General features: G+C 38.9%; 1 protein-coding gene across 1 annotated transcript in view; it reads left to right on the top strand.

Moving 5' to 3' along the window:
• Positions 1–20,206, top strand: part of LOC116041154 (cadherin-23-like) — a 107,917-nt gene that overhangs the window by 81,175 nt on the left and 6,536 nt on the right. The window contains exons 13-21 of the mRNA XM_036001440.1: positions 6,128–6,268; positions 6,831–6,986; positions 7,758–7,902; positions 8,584–8,756; positions 9,368–9,496; positions 16,406–16,546; positions 17,109–17,264; positions 18,035–18,179; positions 19,836–20,008. Coding sequence (XP_035857333.1) covers positions 6,128–6,268; positions 6,831–6,986; positions 7,758–7,902; positions 8,584–8,756; positions 9,368–9,496; positions 16,406–16,546; positions 17,109–17,264; positions 18,035–18,179; positions 19,836–20,008 — 1,359 coding nt within the window. The remainder of the gene's footprint in view (positions 1–6,127; positions 6,269–6,830; positions 6,987–7,757; positions 7,903–8,583; positions 8,757–9,367; positions 9,497–16,405; positions 16,547–17,108; positions 17,265–18,034; positions 18,180–19,835; positions 20,009–20,206) is intronic.

Here is a 20,206-nt window from a genome sequence, read left to right as displayed (position 1 = left end):
CAAAATCAGCCTTCAAACATGAAGTTGAATGTTACAGCCAAACTGCTTGTTGTCATTATGACGTGAGGCGCACGCACGCACGCACGCACGCACGCACGCACGCACGCACACACACACACACACACACACACACACACACACACACACACACACACACACACACACACACACAACCTCCCTCTCTTCCTGAGAGTCCACGTTAATTTGCCTACTCCTTACCACATCGTCATCTATTCTATCTTCCATCTTTTCCTCACTCGCTCCCATGGCCCTGTCATGGTCACTGTCCTCCTCCTCGGCTTCTTCCCTGTCATGATGTTGTTTTTGCTTCATTCTCTATATCCTCTGTATAGCCAGCCACCTCTCCTCCTTCCTCTACTTCAGGCAATGCTGATGTTGAAGCAGCTACTACAGCCCCAAACGTGTCAGAAATTTTGGCACATTTTGAGGAATCCACCTGTAGATTGACTTAATTTTTTTCTCCCGTAATTTCTCTGCACCTCCATTGCGCTTTGGTGGTCGTTTGTCCATTTTAAGGTGGATGCTAAACTTCCAGCATAACTATTAAAGCTCGTGTCTCAGGGCCGGGAGGCGTGGCCATAGTGAGATTCGTAATTTTGCTGCCCGGAGTGGGCAAGGGGTTTCCTGGATTTGATTGGGTCAGGCCAGTGCCAATAAAGAAAATTAACCAATGGGCCGCTGTGAGTTCTTTATGGGCAGCCAAAAAAAAAGAAATTTAAAATTTTTTTTTAAAAAAAGCCTATTTAGAAAGAAATTGAATTTAGACATTAACAAGCTAACGTTAGCTAGCCAGCCAGTAGTGGGCCATACAGTCACTCCACTCCACTCCCACCGTAGGGAGACTTCTTTGCCGAAAGATCGTATGACAGCCCGGGAGAGGCACAGTTCAGTTAGCCATCTATTCAAGAGAAATTTACCTGGCAATTTTGTTTTGCCTTTGTGCTCTAAAGGCCCTGACACACCAAGCCGGCGGACGTCGAACAGGCAACTATGGCCACCGTGGTGTCTGTCCCAAAAATTTGCACTGGAACACACCGCACAGACTACAGCCGACGGCCAAGTACCACGTACGTTTTGCGAATGCATGCCACTGTCTTCCCGGCAGGACGTGAAGCAGAGGGACCGTAGGCTCTGTTCGGTCCTGCCACTGCTAGAGCAAACGCTGTTTGTTGTGGGTATCATAACAAACATTTCCCTTTTTGCTTGTATGGGGAGGTATTTCCTTGCATGCATTCGCAAAACGTACGTGGTACTTGGCCGTCGGCTGTAGTCTGTGCGGTGTGTTCCAGTGCAAATTTTTGGCACAGACGCCACGGTGGCCATAGTCGCCTGTTCGACGTCCACCGGCTTGGTGTGTCAGGGCCTTTAGAGCACAAAGGCAAAACAAAATTGCCAGGTAAATTTCTCTTTAGAGGTGTGCATCTTGTTGTTCCGACAAAGAGGGGACTATTGAGACACAAATGTGCAGTCCCCTCATGTATGTGAATAGACCATCAGACCATCACAAAGGGCTTAAAGCTATTGTTGTGCAAAAAGGGTGAGCCCAGGGGCCTGTTGCACAAAAGCTCATCACGGCTTAATCGGTTGCACGTTTACCGAGCCAGGATGAGAAGGTGAAGCTATGTCAAGCCAGGTGTAGATAGCTGGGATAAGTGCACGTCCACGGCTTTCTTAAATAGACCACGGTATCGATCACAGATTTACTGATGCAGAAATGGAGAAAGACTCGTGTGGCATGTGTTTCACCCGCTGAGCAGCAACTTCTAATGGAAAGTTACGAGGAGGTGAAGCATATAATATGCAAAAAGGGAAATACGGCTGTTATCAGAGAGAGAGAAAAAGCCTGGCAGACAATAGCGGACGGACTGAATGCGTAAGGATTTAAAAAGATCTAGGCTACTTACTAGTCACTCCACATTTTTACAAAGTTGTACACTTTGTTTTAATTGCTTTTAATATGCTTGTTTTATGTGTTGGTTTTATTGCTCTATCTGTTATGTGCTAAATGTGCTGGTTTTACTGTTAAGTGTCTTTGAGTAGCCTACCATGTAAAGCACTATATAAATAAAATGTTTTATTATTTAGCCTGCTTTGCCTTAAAAGTGAGCAGAGGGAATTAATGTTCCTCGGGGGATTTACCCTAAGGACTAGGCTTAATTTCAAACCCTTATTCATAATGCGAGAATATGTTTTACAACCATATCCACAAATCTCTATAAGCTATGTCTAATTCTAAATATCCTTCTACAATTAATGTTTATACAGAACAAACATGACTGGGCAAAAACTAGAAAAAGAAGTAAGTGACTTCAATACACACTGTAAGCATATCTGTAAAACAATATAGCCTATTATTCATGTTTTTTTTCTCACTCCCAAGCTCCAAGATGCGTGACAGCACCAAAATAAAAAGATTAAGAAGCTTTGTGGCATTCCAACACATTCTCACTCCCATCTCGTAAAAGACTGACGTTTGGTCAGGTGCCATTGTCGTCGTTATTGACACTAAAAGTCTCCTTTAGAGTCCGCTGCACGGTGTGGGAGGATCCTAAAAGCCTCCCCCCGCCTCTCCACGTTGCACGGGGCAAATTCACGGGGAGAGCAGCGGAGGAAAAGCCCATTTCTTCCACATTGTCCCACTTCCATCCAAACAACTGCAATAGTAGGATTTAAATCAAACTTGTGACAGCAATAGTGACAAGTAATGCATGTTAATAAAAATAAAGCAGAACACATTCCGAAGACAACGGAATAAATGTTAAACACGTTTATTTTGGATCAGAGCAGCAGCTGATTTAACACATAAGACTCCAGGATTAATCTTAGCCTGGCTGTTAGCCTGCTCTGGAGCAGGCTAGCTGCAAAGAATACATCTCCATGGTTACTTGGCTAGGTTTAATTCAACCTGCTTTTGTGCAACCAAATCAAAGCTAAATTCATCCAGGATAACTTGAATATCCCAGCTTAATCCCTCATCCTGGTTTTGTGCAACAGGCCCCCGATAAATCTGACTTTACATATGATAATCACAGTTGAACGACATGAATGGTGATTTAGTGCAGGTGGACCAGACATCGATTCTTCTTCATTTCACTGAGGTTTACAAACAGTGGAATACTCACTTAGGAAAAATAAAGAAAACAAAATTATGCTTAAGTTTAAGATGTTTTCTGAATGCTGCTGACAAAGGATTTCAATTAAATGAATGCTTTTATATGTTAGGCTTTCAGAAAACATTACCTAAGTATTCACCAACTTTTTATGTTGTGTACTACTACTACTTTAGCTTTTACCCCCGTGTCTGACGTGCTGATTAACCTTTTCCAAGAGCCAGCCAGAACATATACAATAACTCTTTCATTCCTACTAATGTCCAAATATTAACCTGAAACCCTTTGGTCACTGTGTTTGTTGAAATAATGTGAGAAATTATATTCATAATTGTAATTTAGTTCTAGCAGAGGTATTCATTCAAAAGGGCTGGCTTTGAACAATCAACTCAATCAGTAAGACCTAATGGACATAATGATTTCCTTTTTTAATTATTAGGCTTGTGAGTAGCCAAATTATATGGTCAAACATGATGGAATAGACAGTGTAAGCTCTTTTGAAATAGGATGATATATGCATTTTTAAATACATTCTCCATCAAAATAGTGACATTTTGTTTTGCATGCACAAACTGAGCAGGTGTTATGTGAAGATGAGAGTACTTCACAAAGCCCACATTGGATTTAAATCTACATGGACAGTATGCAGAGGGGCTTTGACTGACAGTGTCTCACTCGGTAAGACTGCTTGACAAGCTGACCGTGGATCAGATAGTTGCAATTACTTTTTTATTACTTTTTCGTTGCAGCTGGTGATTGGTCTGGCCAATCAGATGAAGATAGATGAACAATCAATTAATAAGGAAAGTGAACAGGCAGCCTCCTTTAATATACAACATCATCTTTGAAAACGCTCCCCAGTCACTTTTCCTACAATAGAAGTCTTAAGTAGCACAGAGCAGGTAAAGATCAATTCAAAATCTAAAAAATTAGATTTATTTTCTAAAATCTGAATATAGGGCGGAGATTAGAAACAATTTATACTGACAAAATACTGCTGTATCTCTGTAGTTACAATTGAAACATATTATTTTAAAGTGCTCATATTATGCTCATTTTCAGGTTCATAATTGTATTTAGAGATTGTACCTGAATAGGTTTAAATGGTTTAATTTTCAAAAAACTCCATATGTTTGTTGTACTGCACATTGCTGCAGCTCCTCTTTTCACCCTGTGTGTTGAGCTCTCTGTTTTAGCTACAGAGTGAGGCATCTCACTTCTGTTCCATCTTTGTTGGGAGTCGCACATGCGCAGTAGCTAGGTAAGGACTACCAGGAAGAGGGCGTGCCATGCTAGCAGCTAGGCGAGCATTATAACGTGTGTTACAGAGTGACGCACGTTCATCACGGAAGTAAAGGCTGGACTACAACAGAGCTGTTTGGAGCAGTTTGTGAACAGTGTTTTCTGTTGGAGATGTTAAGTCCCTTTGGGGGTGGACTTTGGGCTTTTTCACTTTGTAAACCTATAACATGCACAAAAAAGATATGTAACACAATAAATGAAAGGGAAAAAGCCAAAAAGCATAATATCAGCACTTTAAGCAGAACAAATAAATAATAATGTGTGACCATATGTGTTAAAATGTAGTAAATCATTTGTAGAACCTCTCCTCAAAGTAGTTCTTGAAGCTTAAATGCTACCATCAATGCAAATAGGGATTTTCTTTCAGCCCCTATGACAAAATGCTACATCACTATATATTATGACTGTTTTATATTTGTTTATTTCCTGCAGTCTGTTCTCTAATTGAGTAGAGAATGGAGCAGCAGCTAGTTTGACAGTAATGAACAGAGAGAATCAGAATGGCAGCTGACAGACTGCAGACTCTGAATAGCTGGTCAGTTGGGTAAAATCTTTGATCTGGAGTCGGCCTCCTTCAATCTGTTCCATTCTGTCCATTTCCTACTGCAGGTAGGGTCAATTAGTCAGACTTACAGAGCCACTGAGAGCAAAAAAGCTCTACTGCTTCAAAGCCCATGTTACACACAATCAACACAAAGAAGTCATAGGTCATAGTGAACTTTATTATCCCGCAAGGGGAAATTAAAAAATTAAAAGGCATTTAACACAAACTATTTTTATGTGCTGTACTAAATGACACGCACATGCAATTATTTTGCCATGTTTGAGTGTCACCCTCCAAGTCACTCACTTCTTAGCAGCACTTACTGCTGACACCCTACACAACAGTACATAAGGAGTAAAAATGAACTTGGCTTGGACCAGCTGCACCATTGTTATGCCTCCTACACTGTTATTTATCACTTATAAAGTAATGCCGTTTGGCTGACATGATTTTTGATGAACACAACTCATAATTGTTGTTGTTCAGACACAAATTTCAAATTACTTCATGTGTTTTTAGACACCACAGTGGAACTTTAGTTATTGTGTTCAAACAAACATCTCACACACACAGAGAAGAAGGGTGAGAGTAAATGTTGACCAGTGGTGGAATACATTGTTGTAAAAAATCTTCATTTTAAAAAGTCCTGAATTCAAAATGTTACTGATTGGTACAGAAGTTTTTATCAGCACAATGCACTTAAATATCAAAAGTAAGAGTAGGCTACTCATTACGCAGAATGGCTCCTTTCAAAGGGTTATATTTTATAAAATATAATAGAATGTGTGTTTTCATCACAATGCATCAATGAGCATTTTAATGCTACGTTCATCAATGTGGAGCCAGTTTTATATACTTTGTATGCTACTGAGTAGCTTAATAGTAAATCACTGCATCATATCATTCAAGCATACAATTTGTTTTGTTTTTCATGTAAAAAGTAAATAAGTGTCAAAAACATATAGTGGAGTAAACATCCAATATTTACTTGTTACATGTAGTAGAGACATTTTGACAGAAGTAACATGATCAGATATGGATTGTCATTGTAATTTCCATGATTCAGCGTTTCAGGCCAATAAGAGTCCAGTGCACATACTGAGGAGGTGTCTGTTGCACTGTAACTAATTAAATGTACATGTTCTTTAAGAGTGCAACTGATCAACAGGTGCCCATTCTGGAAGTTCCCAAGTCGGGTGAGGGGCTGAGGAGGAAGAAGAGAGAATGGATTATTCCTGACCTCAATGTCGTTGAGAATGACCGAGGACCCTACCCCCTAAAAGTAGCTCAAGTAAGAGGAAATAAAGCCCCTCATACTCGTTGGTACTGAACTGTATTTAATATTTGTTTCTGAAAAAGATGACTCCATGTTGATTTCTACTGCCGTCATTGAGCTCGGATTTTAAATTATTATTTTGGGTTGTATTTAATTTTTTTTATTTTTTATTTCTATTTACAGTACATTCAAATAGAGCTTTCAATTTTCTTGTCTGCATCTCTCCCAACTCCTCCCTAAATAAAGCCATTGTTACACTTATTTAACCATTAACTTGTGATAAAAATTGAATTACCTTGTTTTCTTGGTTTTACTAAGTTACTTTTTTAATGACAAGTGTTAGCATCCTGTCATCAGGAGAAATCAAAATGTTTTCAATTGCGATAATGAAAGAGCATAGTTGTTCTCACCATGGCTGATATGATTAACAGAGCTGTTAGCCAGAGAGATCACAAAATATATTGTTACTCAAATACTTTGCATTGCTTTCTTACTGTAGTAAAACATGTTTAACAATATTGTAACTATTGTTGTAGTGAGTGAGAGTGGTAACTATGGCCTGTGGTGTTTTGTCTAGATCCGTAGTGCTGCACATAATGTGAATAAGATCTTCTACAGCATCACTGGTCCAGGAGCTGATCAGCCTCCTGTTGGCCTTTTCACCATGGACAGAAACACTGGTATTCTGTATCTCACACAACCACTGGACAGAGAGGAGCAAGACAGCTACATGGTAAGCATCCTCTCTGATACTAGTGCTACACATACATTCTTTGTTTAATTTTCAGGATCAGGCCAGGAGTCATCCTAACACACTTTGTACTCCATTTTCCTTCAGAATTTAATAGTTTTAAATATTAGTTTCCAGCGGATCTTTAAAGCTATACTTTACCCAAAATGTATACTCTTGGTACCAAACATTCACCCTGTTGGTACTTTGCTCCTTCAGAAAACATGGTTAACTTTAATTCAATAAAAGAAAATGTAATATTCACGCCTAAAAAGCAAATATCCAAAGAAGCTTCTCACGTCCCACCTGCAAGAAAATCCATTTCTCTGCTGCCCTTCCATGCTCTGTATGTTACAAAAACTTGTAAAAAAAATATTTGCTAAAATATGGCTAAATGCATTTTTGTGTCACATTTTTGTGCTCATCATACAGGGTAACAGGCTCATGCATGTGAATTCATATAATTCTATAACTAAATTTCTTGCATAACTAAGTCATATTTAAATTTTCCTTAGTTTATTAAACGTTCAGATGCCAGGATTATTGTTAAATTACATAAAAGTGTCTGGCTCTCAGAAACATTTAAGACTTTATGTAAGTTCAAAGGCTCTCACTCTAAATTCAACTGAGAACATGGTGACACATATTCACATTTTGATCAATAACAGGATTACTTGAATCAGTATGTATCTTTCTGTATGATCCATGCCCAATCATCTCCATGGAGTATTCTTGCATGTACAGTATTATAATACAAATGTGTTTGTCATACAGTTTCAAGCACATGCTGTAGCAGAAGGTGCAGGAAATGCTGAGGCCCCTATGAATATTATAGTGAAAGTAATTGACCAGAACGACAACAAACCTACTTTCAATCAATCCACCTTTCTGGGAGAAGTTGCTGAGGCCTCACCAACAGGTACTGTTAGTGGATCTCATTTAATCCTGAAAAAAAATGTATGTCAGACTTCAACAGTTTCCCTTTTACAAGACAAAACAGCAGGATAGGACTTTTACTGTTTGACCTTTTACTTTGATATAAAAAAGAAGAAAAAAAAAGAGTAAAATTCTCAAAAAACAAAGTTTAAAAGTTTAAACGAATCTTCCAGTTAAAAGTATAGGGGTCTAGGCCAATGTTGTGCCCAGAAAAATGCCAATTAAAAAACATTAGCGTGCTGCTACTGAAGTGAAAACACGTATTAAGCTAAATCTGATGGCAGAAACAACTTTGGACTCCTTGTCATCTTGGTCATTACTCTTATCTGGTAGTTGTATAAATCTATCTTTGTTATCTGATTGCACAATGCATTAAAGTAGTTAGCCTTAACTAGTAATCATAGATTCTACATTACTTTTAACATCTAAGAGTAATTTTAGTCCACTCTATGGGGTATGACAAAACTACAAAATTATTTAACTGACACCCTAACCCTACACATACCATGATCACCAGATGCATTGTTAGATTGGAATGAAAACCAACATACTGTTAATCCTGTATGGCCCAGCTTTATTTTGTAAATCCCCTCTCTTATGGAGTGCTCTGAATACTTTGAGTATGTCTGTACTTAGTTTTCACTTCTGACTTCCATCTCTCCAGGTTTTGAGGTGATTAAGGTTGTGGCCACAGATATTGACCAGCCAAATACTGACAACTCAGATATCCGCTACAGTCTTATCAGCCAGGAGCCAACGTTGCCCAGTGACTTCATGTTTGTCATCAACCCAGTTACAGGAGTCATCAGGTTCAATGCCAGTGGACTAGACAGAGAGGTGAGACTTCTAAAACAAATTGCACTTGTCTTTGCATGCTTTCCCCCTATTGAAATGAAAAAGATAAAACTTCTGTTTTTATTAGGGTACTGTGTCCATCTCTGTGTGGCGTGCTGAGAGACACTGGTAGAGTGGAGGAAAGTCTCAGAGATAAGAGCAGACGTAGTAACATTGCTCGTGAAGCCACATCTGTAAAATTATTTGAATGAAATGTTTTTTCCGGCAACTGGCTGATTGTATATGGCCTGATGTACAGTATGTTGGACCCTGTGTGGTTTCAGCGGGTTACAGTACACTGAATTAAAAAAAAGAACAGATTATTATTCAGTAATATTATTTAATAACAGCAACCAAATTAAACTGTATAACAAGTATTAATAGGTTCCATAAAGTGTATGAAGTGAACATGAAATTTGTAACGGTTTAAAAAAAAAAAATCTGTAAATTAAGCATGTGATCTGTTTTCACTCCGCCCCTTAAAGAATCACAATCAAAAATCATTAAATTCCAATCGATACCCAACCTTCTCACTGAGCTGTTCCACCGCAAATGACAACATGCTTAAGCCTTCCAGTTGATGAGTTAAACTTATTGTGTGTCTTCTCTAACAGAAATACCCCATGTATACTCTGGTGGTACAAGCAGCAGACATGGTGGGAGATGGATTGGCTGGACAAGCGAAAGTAATCCTTACTGTCACAGATAGCAACGACAATGCTCCGGCCTCTACTCAGCCGTCGGTAAGTACAACATACTTTTGACTGGAAATTCCCTATTGGCTAAACACTCCCTGAGGAGCAGTTCTCCAATCATATCTTAGCAACCATAACGAGGCACAGCAGGTCTATCACTAACCCTTCTATGATTGGTCATCTGCTCCAGGTAGGCAGGACTGGATTTTTTTCTATTTTTTTCCATTTTTTCAGCTACTGCAGTGTAAACTAGGCCTGGCAACTTGATTCCTTTTAAGGACTCGGGTTATTCTGAGTCACTCACTAAACTGATCCGGGTTGTGCGAGTCATTTGAGTCAGTATTGTATGCTACATCTGAGGCGAGCTTTTGATTTGGATAAATGCCATGTTTTCATTTAGAATCTTTCAATTTTATTTGGAAAATTTTATATCCATAAATGTATATGTTCTGAAAGAAAACAGAATATTCATTTAAAAATGACATGAAATTATATTTTAAAACTTTAAAAGTACTGACAAATAAGAAAGCCATCCGGACTCTCTCCTCCTCAATAGCTACATACACAGAAATGGCACATACTAAGGAAAGCTCATTGTGGGACTGGCTATAGTGGCTGTAATTCTGCACCAAGGCTGAATTTCGGGAAAGAGACGTCATGGGACCTTTAAAGTAGCTAGCACTAGCTAGGTTAAAAAAAAAATGAAATAAAAAAAGCTCCAAAAGTCGCTAAATGTAGCTAGATTACATCATACGCTCATTTGCATATTTGTGACGCCATTACTCAATCATTTGCATAAAACTTAGTGGTTGTGTCAGCAAGGTAGATAAAAAGAAATAGAAATCTTTAGCCAAATAATCCCAAACTCACTAGTGGAATTTATATTAAATTATAATTATTACTTAGGTAGCCTATATTTGAAGTCAAAAAGGAATTCTAAAAACAGAGGGAGACTGCTCCTCAGTCACAGAACAGAAGAGAGAGATGACTGGTTTGGCGGCCACAAGAGAGAAAGACCTCGCGTGCTCGCCGGACAATACTGGCGTCTTTTCTACAGAAAGCCACCAGATTTGTCGCTAGTCGCTTTTATGAAAAAAAGTCACTAAGGGGGTCTGAAAAGTTGCTAAATCTAGCAACAAAGTTGCTTAGTTGGCAACACTGGCGGAGATTCCAGGAAACACGCTGGCCAATCAGAGCAGACTGGGCTTTCTCGAGAGGGGGGTTTAAAGAGACAGGAGCTCCAGCAGACTCATACAGAGGGTGAATACAGGTGCAGCAGCCAGGGGCAGTAGGAAACAGATAAAGTGTTTTTTAAGCTTTAAAGCATGTAAACATGTTCTAGTGCAAACACAAAAATACAATTATGAACCTGAAAATGCCATACAATAGTTCCCCTTTAAAGGTGCAATATGTAATATATTTACTGTATTAAATCCAAAAATGACCAACCACAATGTGTTATCAGATATTAAGGAAACACGCTAAGCTGAAATACTGTTTTCTGACAGCAATGCTTAAGTCAGTATTTTCTCCTTTGAAATTTGTGTTATGGCCTGTGTGTTGGTATCAATTGCACATTTTGACAGCCGTGCCGGGTTACCAGATATACCTGTAAAAACACAAACCCAGCGCGCTACAGCTGTAGTACAGCCATGGAAGCAGCAAACTAACGAACAGGATCAACGGCGATAGATAAAAAAAAAAACCTTTGCATGTTTCTAACAGTTGCATGGGCCGGCGCAGCCAAAAAAAAAAAAAAGAAATTAATTTAGAAATTAACAAGCTAACGTTAGCTAGCCAGTCAGTAGTGGGCCATACAGTCGCTCCACTCCGCTCCCACCGTAGGGAGACTTCTTTGCCGAGAGATCGTATGACAGCCCGGGAGAGGCACAGTTCAGTTAGCCATCTCCCGGTACGACTGTCTTCCCGGCAGGACGTGAAGCAGAGGGACCGTAGGCTCTGTTCGGTCCTGCCACTGCTAGAGCAAACGCTGTTTGTTGTGGGTATCATAACAAACATTTCCCTTTTTGCTTGTATGGGGAGGTATTTCCTTGCATGCATTCGCAAAACGTACGTGGTACTTGGCCGTCGGCTGTAGTCTGTGCGGTGTGTTCCAGTGCAAATTTTTGGCACAGACGCCACGGTGGCCATAGTCGCCTGTTCGACGTCCACCGGCTTGGTGTGTCAGGGCCTTTAGAGCACAAAGGCAAAACAAAATTGCCAGGTAAATTTCTCTTTAGAGGTGTGCATCTTGTTGTTCCGACAAAGAGGGGACTATTGAGACACAAATGTGCAGTCCCCTCATGTATGTGAATAGACCATCAGACCATCACAAAGGGCTTAAAGCTATTGTTGTGCAAAAAGGGTGAGCCCAGGGGCCTGTTGCACAAAAGCTCATCACGGCTTAATCGGTTGCACGTTTACCGAGCCAGGATGAGAAGGTGAAGCTATGTCAAGCCAGGTGTAGATAGCTGGGATAAGTGCACGTCCACGGCTTTCTTAAATAGACCACGGTATCGATCACAGATTTACTGATGCAGAAATGGAGAAAGACTCGTGTGGCATGTGTTTCACCCGCTGAGCAGCAACTTCTAATGGAAAGTTACGAGGAGGTGAAGCATATAATATGCAAAAAGGGAAATACGGCTGTTATCAGAGAGAGAGAAAAAGCCTGGCAGACAATAGCGGACGGACTGAATGCGTAAGGATTTAAAAAGATCTAGGCTACTTACTAGTCACTCCACATTTTTACAAAGTTGTACACTTTGTTTTAATTGCTTTTAATATGCTTGTTTTATGTGTTGGTTTTATTGCTGTATCTGTTATGTGCTAAATGTGCTGGTTTTACTGTAAAGTGTCTTTGAGTAGCCTACCATGTAAAGCGCTATATAAATAAAATGTTTTATTATTTAGCCTGCTTTGCCTTAAAAGTGAGCAGAGGGAATTAATGTTCCTCGGGGGATTTACCCTAAGGACTAGGCTTAATTTCAAACCCTTATTCATAACGCGAGAATATGTTTTACAACCATATCCACAAATCTTTATAAGCTATGTCTAATTCTAAATATCTTTCTACAATTAATGTTCATACAGAACAAACATGACTGGGCAAAAACTAGAAAAAGAAGTAAGTGACTTCAATACACACTGTAAGCATATCTGTAAAACAATATAGCCTATTATTCAAGTTTTTTTTCTCACTCCCAAGATGCGTGACAGCACCAAAATAAAAAGATTAAGAAACTTTGTGGCATTCCAACACATTCTCACTCCCATCTCGTAAAAGACGGACGTTTGGTCAGGAGCCATTGTCGTCGTTATTGACGCTAAAAGTCTCCTTTAGAGTCCGCTGCACGGTGTGGGAGGATCCTAAAAGCCTCCCCCCGCCTCTCCACGTTGCACAGGGCAAATTCACGGGGAGAGCAGCAGAGGAAAAGCCCATTTCTTCCACATTGTCCCACTTTATCTCCGGTGCATGTGCAACCATTTCTTACCATCCAAACAACTGCAATAGTAGGATTTAAATCAAACTTGTGACAGCAATAGTGACAAGTAATGCATGTTAATAAAAATAAAGCAGAACACATTCCGAAGACAACGGAATAAATGTTAAACACGTTTATTTTGGATCAGAGCAGCAGCTGATTTAACACATAAGACTCCAGGATTAATCTTAGCCTGGCTGTTAGCCTGCTCTGGAGCAGGCTAGCTGCAAAGAATACATCTCCATGGTTACTTGGCTAGGTTTAATTCAACCTGCTTTTGTGCAACCAAATCAAAGCTAAATTCATCCAGGATAACTTGAATATCCCAGCTTAATCCCTCATCCTGGTTTTGTGCAACAGGCCCCCGATAAATCTGACTTTACATATGATAATCACAGTTGAACGACATGAATGGTGATTTAGTGCAGGTGGACCAGACATCGATTCTTCTTCATTTCACTGAGGTTTACAAACAGTGGAATACTCACTTAGGAAAAATAAAGAAAACAAAATTATGCTTAAGTTTAAGATGTTTTCTGAATGCTGCTGACAAAGGATTTCAATTAAATGAATGCTTTTATATGTTAGGCTTTCAGAAAACATTACCTAAGCATTCACCAACTTTTTATGTTGTGTACTACTACTACTTTAGCTTTTACCCCCGTGTCTGACGTGCTGATTAACCTTTTCCAAGAGCCAGCCAGAACATATACAATAACTCTTTCATTCCTACTAATGTCCAAATATTAACCTGAAACCCTTTGGTCACTGTGTTTGTTGAAATAATGTGAGAAATTATATTCATAATTGTAATTTAGTTCTAGCAGAGGTATTCATTCAAAAGGGCTGGCTTTGAACAATCAACTCAATCAGTGAGACCTAATGGACATAATGATTTCCTTTTTTAATTATTAGGCTTGTGAGTAGCCAAATTATATGGTCAAACATGATGGAATAGACAGTGTAAGCTCTTTTGAAATAGGATGATATATGCATTTTTAAATACATTCTCCATCAAAATAGTGACATTTTGTTTTGCATGCACAAACTGAGCAGGTGTTATGTGAAGATGAGAGTACTTCACAAAGCCCACATTGGATTTAAATCTACATGGACAGTATGCAGAGGGGCTTTGACTGACAGTGTCTCACTCGGTAAGACTGCTTGACAAGCTGACCGTGGATCAGATAGTTGCAATTACTTTTTTATTACTTTTTCGTTGCAGCTGGTGATTGGTCTGGCCAATCAGATGAAGATAGATGAACAATCAATTAATAAGGAAAGTGAACAGGCAGCCTCCTTTAATATACAACATCATCTTTGAAAACGCTCCCCAGTCACTTTTCCTACAATAGAAGTCTTAAGTAGCACAGAGCAGGTAAAGATCAATTCAAAATCTAAAAAATTAGATTTATTTTCTAAAATCTGAATATAGGGCGGAGATTAGAAACAATTTATACTGACAAAATACTGCTGTATCTCTGTAGTTACAATTGAAACATATTATTTTAAAGTGCTCATATTATGCTCATTTTCAGGTTCATAATTGTATTTAGAGGTTGTACCTGAATAGGTTTACATGGTTTAATTTTCAAAAAACTCCATATGTTTGTTGTACTGCACATTGCTGCAGCTCCTCTTTTCACCCTGGGTGTTGAGCTCTCTGATTTAGCTACAGAGTGAGGCATCTCACTTCTGTTCCATCTTTGTTGGGAGTCGCACATGCGCAGTAGCTAGGTAAGGACTACCAGGAAGAGGGCGTGCCATGCTAGCAGCTAGGCGAGCATTATAACGTGTGTTACAGAGTGACGCACGTTCATCACGGAAGTAAAGGCTGGACTACAACAGAGCTGTTTGGAGCAGTTTGTGAACAGTGTTTTCTGTTGGAGATGTTAAGTCCCTTTGGGGGTGGACTTTGGGCTTTTTCACTTTGTAAACCTATAACATGCACAAAAAAGATATGTAACACAATAAATGAAAGGGAAAAAGCCAAAAAGCATAATATCAGCACTTTAAGCAGAACAAATAAATAATAATGTGTGACCATATGTGTTAAAATGTAGTAAATCTTTTGTAGAACCTCTCCTCAAAGTAGTTCTTGAAGCTTAAATGCTACCATCAATGCAAATAGGGATTTTCTTTCAGCCCCTATGACAAAATGCTACATCACTATATATTATGACTGTTTTATATTTGTTTATTTCCTGCAGTCTGTTCTCTAATTGAGTAGAGAATGGAGCAGCAGCTAGTTTGACAGTAATGAACAGAGAGAATCAGAATGGCAGCTGACAGACTGCAGACTCTGAATAGCTGGTCAGTTGGGTAAAATCTTTGATCTGGAGTCGGCCTCCTTCAATCTGTTCCATTCTGTCCATTTCCTACTGCAGGTAGGGTCAATTAGTCAGACTTACAGAGCCACTGGGAGCAAAAAAGCTCTACTGCTTCAAAGCCCATGTTACACACAATCAACACAAAGAAGTCATAGGTCATAGTAAACTTTATTATCCCGCAAGGGGAAATTAAAAAATTAAAAGGCATTTAACGCAAACTATTTTTATGTGCTGTACTAAATGACACGCACATGCAATTATTTTGCCATGTTTGAGTGTCACCCTCCAAGTCACTCACTTCTTAGCAGCACTTACTGCTGACACCCTACACAACAGTACATAAGGAGTAAAAATGAACTTGGCTTGGACCAGCTGCACCATTGTTATGCCTCCTACACTGTTATTTATCACTTATAAAGTAATGCCGTTTGGCTGACATGATTTTTGATGAACACAACTCATAATTGTTGTTGTTCAGACACAAATTTCAAATTACTTCATGTGTTTTTAGACACCACAGTGGAACTTTAGTTATTGTGTTCAAACAAACATCTCACACACACAGAGAAGAAGGGTGAGAGTAAATGTTGACCAGTGGTGGAATACATTGTTGTAAAAAATCTTCATTTTAAAAAGTCCTGAATTCAAAATGTTACTGATTGGTACAGAAGTTTTTATCAGCACAATGCACTTAAATATCAAAAGTAAGAGTAGGCTACTCATTACGCAGAATGGCTCCTTTCAAAGGGTTATATTTTATAAAATATAATAGAATGTGTGTTTTCATCACAATGCATCAATGAGCATTTTAATGCTACGTTCATCAATGTGGAGCCAGTTTTATATACTTTGTATGCTACTGAGTAGCTTAATAGTAAATCACTGCATCATATCATTCAAGCATACAATTTGTTTTGTTTTTCATGTAAAAAGTAAATAAGTGTCAAAAACATATAGTGGAGTAAACATCCAATATTTACTTGTTACATGTAGTGGAGACATTTTGACAGAAGTAACATGATCAGATATGGATTGTCATTGTAATTTCCATGATTCAGCGTTTCAGGCCAATAAGAGTCCAGTGCACATACTGAGGAGGTGTCTGTTGCACTGTAACTAATTAAATGTACATGTTCTTTAAGAGTGCAACTGATCAACAGGTGCCCATTCTGGAAGTTCCCAAGTCGGGTGAGGGGCTGAGGAGGAAGAAGAGAGAATGGATTATTCCTGACCTCAATGTCGTTGAGAATGACCGAGGACCCTACCCCCTAAAAGTAGCTCAAGTAAGAGGAAATAAAGCCCCTCATACTCGTTGGTACTGAACTGTATTTAATATTTGTTTCTGAAAAAGATGACTCCATGTTGATTTCTACTGCCGTCATTGAGCTCGGATTTTAAATTATTATTTTGGGTTGTATTTAATTTTTTTATTTTTTATTTCTATTTACAGTACATTCAAATAGAGCTTTCAATTTTCTTGTCTGCATCTCTCCCAACTCCTCCCTAAATAAAGCCATTGTTACACTTATTTAACCGTTAACTTGTGATAAAAATTGAATTACCTTGTTTTCTTGGTTTTACTAAGTTACTTTTTTAATGACAAGTGTTAGCATCCTGTCATCAGGAGAAATCAAAATGTTTTCAATTGCGATAATGAAAGAGCATAGTTGTTCTCACCATGGCTGATATGATTAACAGAGCTGTTAGCCAGAGAGATCACAAAATATATTGTTACTCAAATACTTTTGCATTGCTTTCTTACTGTAGTAAAACATGTTTAACAATATTGTAACTATTGTTGTAGTGAGTGAGAGTGGTAACTATGGCCTGTGGTGTTTTGTCTAGATCCGTAGTGCTGCACATAGTGTGAATAAGATCTTCTACAGCATCACTGGTCCAGGAGCTGATCAGCCTCCTGTTGGCCTTTTCACCATGGACAGAAACACTGGTATTCTGTATCTCACACAACCACTGGACAGAGAGGAGCAAGACAGCTACATGGTAAGCATCCTCTCTGATGTTAGTGCTACACATACATTCTTTGTTTAATTTTCAGGATCAGGCCAGGAGTCATCCTAACACACTTTGTACTCCATTTTCCTTCAGAATTTAATAGTTTTAAATATTAGTTTCCAGCGGATCTTTAAAGCTATACTTTACCCAAAATGTATACTCTTAGTACCAAACATTCACCCTGTTGGTACTTTGCTCCTTCAGAAAACATGGTTAACTTTAATTCAATAAAAGAAAATGTAATATTCACGCCTAAAAAGCAAATATCCAAAGAAGCTTCTCACGTCCCACCTGCAAGAAAATCCATTTCTCTGCTGCCCTTCCATGCTCTGTATGTTACAAAAACTTGTAAAAAAATATTTGCTAAAATATGGCTAAATGCATTTTTGTGTCACATTTTTGTGCTCATCATACAGGGTAACAGGCTCATGCATGTGAATTCATATAATTCTATAACTAAATTTCTTGCATAACTAAGTCATATTTAAATTTTCCTTAGTTTATTAAACGTTCAGATGCCAGGATTATTGTTAAATTACATAAAAGTGTCTGGCTCTCAGAAACATTTAAGACTTTATGTAAGTTCAAAGGCTCTCACTCTAAATTCAACTGAGAACATGGTGACACATATTCACATTTTGATCAATAACAGGATTACTTGAATCAGTATGTATCTTTCTGTATGATCCATGCCCAATCATCTCCATGGAGTATTCTTGCATGTACAGTATTATAATACAAATGTGTTTGTCATACAGTTTCAAGCACATGCTGTAGCAGAAGGTGCAGGAAATGCTGAGGCCCCTATGGATATTATAGTGAAAGTAATTGACCAGAACGACAACAGACCTACTTTCAATCAATCCACCTTTCTGGGAGAAGTTGCTGAGGCCTCACCAAGAGGTACTGTTAGTGGATCTCATTTAATCCTGAAAAAGATGTATGTCAGAGTTCAACAGTATGTTTCCCTTTTACAAGACAAAACAGCAGGATAGGACTTTACTGTTTGACCTTTTACTTTGATATAGTATAATCCAAGACCTGCACATTGGGGGAAATACTACTTAGTGGATGTGCTAGTGCTGAATGGGACTTTTTTAAATGTTACCTGTTACCTAGTCTGGCACTGCCAGAACTTCCTCCACAGGAGGGTCTGGCTAGTCCACACAGCATTCTGCGAAGGGAGAAAAAGGTGCTCTGGTTTATTGGCATTTCTCATGGTCTCATGGCATTTCTCAAGGTCCCATGGCATGAAAATTAAATTTTATGAGTTTTTTTAACATTAATATGAATTCCCCCAGCCAGCCTATGGTCCCCCAGTGGCTAGAAATAGTGATAGGTGTAAACCGAGCCCTGGGTATCCTGCTCTGCCTTTGAGAAAATGAAAGCTCAGATGGGCCGATCTGGAATCTTGCTCCTTATGAGCTCATGAGAGAGAGACATCACAGCTTTCAAACGAGCAAAGTGGCAGTTGGTCAAGCCCCCCTCTCTCCTCCTCAATAGCTACAGACACAGAAATGGCACATACTAAGGAAAGCCCATTGTGGGACTGGCTCTAGTGGCTGTAATTCTGCACCAAGGCTGAATTTCAGGAAAGAGGCTTCGGATACAGTATTAGGGGACCACTAAGGCCTATATAAAAGCATCCAAAGAGCACCATGTCATGGGACCTTTAAAACAATCACAATCTTCTTGGGCGGTGCTAAGCGCTGGATGGAGCCACGGTGGCTCTGCAAAATAGCCTTGGGAAGGAACTTGTTTTGGTGTAACGTGTCGGTTCAAAAGTTGTTTTAGTCGTGCAGCAGAAAACTCAGATTGAACAGATCGTCTAGCTAGCTGTCTGGATTTACCCTGCAGAGATCTGAGGAGCAGTTAACCATAGTCCTCATAAATCCACCGGAGCTTAAAATTACAACACAAAGGAAGAGGAAGGTCGACTAGCAATAGCAGTTGAAACAGTTTTTTTTTGCAGTATTCTCACTTCTCACTCAAATTCTCAAAAAACAAAGTTTCAAAGTTTAAACAAATTTTCCAGTTGAAATTATAGGGGTCAATGGTTGGTCCAAAAAATATTAATTATAAAAACAATAGTGTGCTGCCACTGAAGTGAGCACACATATTAAGCTAAATCTGATGGCAGAAACAACTTTGGACTCTTTGTCATCTTGATCATTACTCTTATCTGGTAGTTGTCTAAATCTACCTTTGTTTTCTGATTGCGCAATGCATTAAAGTAATTAGCCTTAGTTAGTAATCATAGATTGTACACTACTTTTAACATCTAAGGGTAATTTACTCCTAATAATAATAATATTAATAATAATAATAATAATAATAATAATTCTATGGGGGATGACAAAACTACAAAATGATTTAACTGACACGCTAACCCTACACATACCATGATCACCAGATGCATTGTTAGATTGGAATGAAAACCAACATACTGTTAGTCCTGTATGGCCCAGCTTTATTTTGTAAATCCCCTCTCTTATGGAGTGCTCTGAATACTTTGATAAGTCTGTACTTAGTTTTCACTTCTGACTTCCATCTCTCCAGGTTTTGAGGTGATTAAGGTTGTGGCCACAGATATTGACCAGCCAAATACTGACAACTCAGATATCCGCTACAGTCTTATCAGCCAGGAGCCAACGTTGCCCAGTGACTTCATGTTTGTCATCAACCCAATCACAGGAGTCATCAGAGTCAATGCCGGTGGGCTAGAAAAAGAGGTGAGACTTCTAAAACAAATTGCACTTGTCTTTGCATGCTTTCCCCCTATTGAAATGAAAAAGATAAAACTGTTTTTATTAGGGTACTGTGTCCGTCTCTGTGTGGCGTGCTGAGAGACACTGGTAGAGTGGAGGAAAGTCTCAGAGATAAGAGCAGACGTAGTAACATTGCTCGTGAAGCCACGTCTGTAAAATTAT

The sequence above is a fragment of the Sander lucioperca genome, chromosome 5 (assembly GCF_008315115.2).
Source record: "Sander lucioperca isolate FBNREF2018 chromosome 5, SLUC_FBN_1.2, whole genome shotgun sequence".
Classification (NCBI taxonomy): Eukaryota; Metazoa; Chordata; class Actinopteri; order Perciformes; family Percidae; genus Sander; species Sander lucioperca.
The sequence above is the reverse complement of the archived record's forward strand: the minus strand, read 5'-3'. Positions and strand labels throughout refer to the sequence as shown.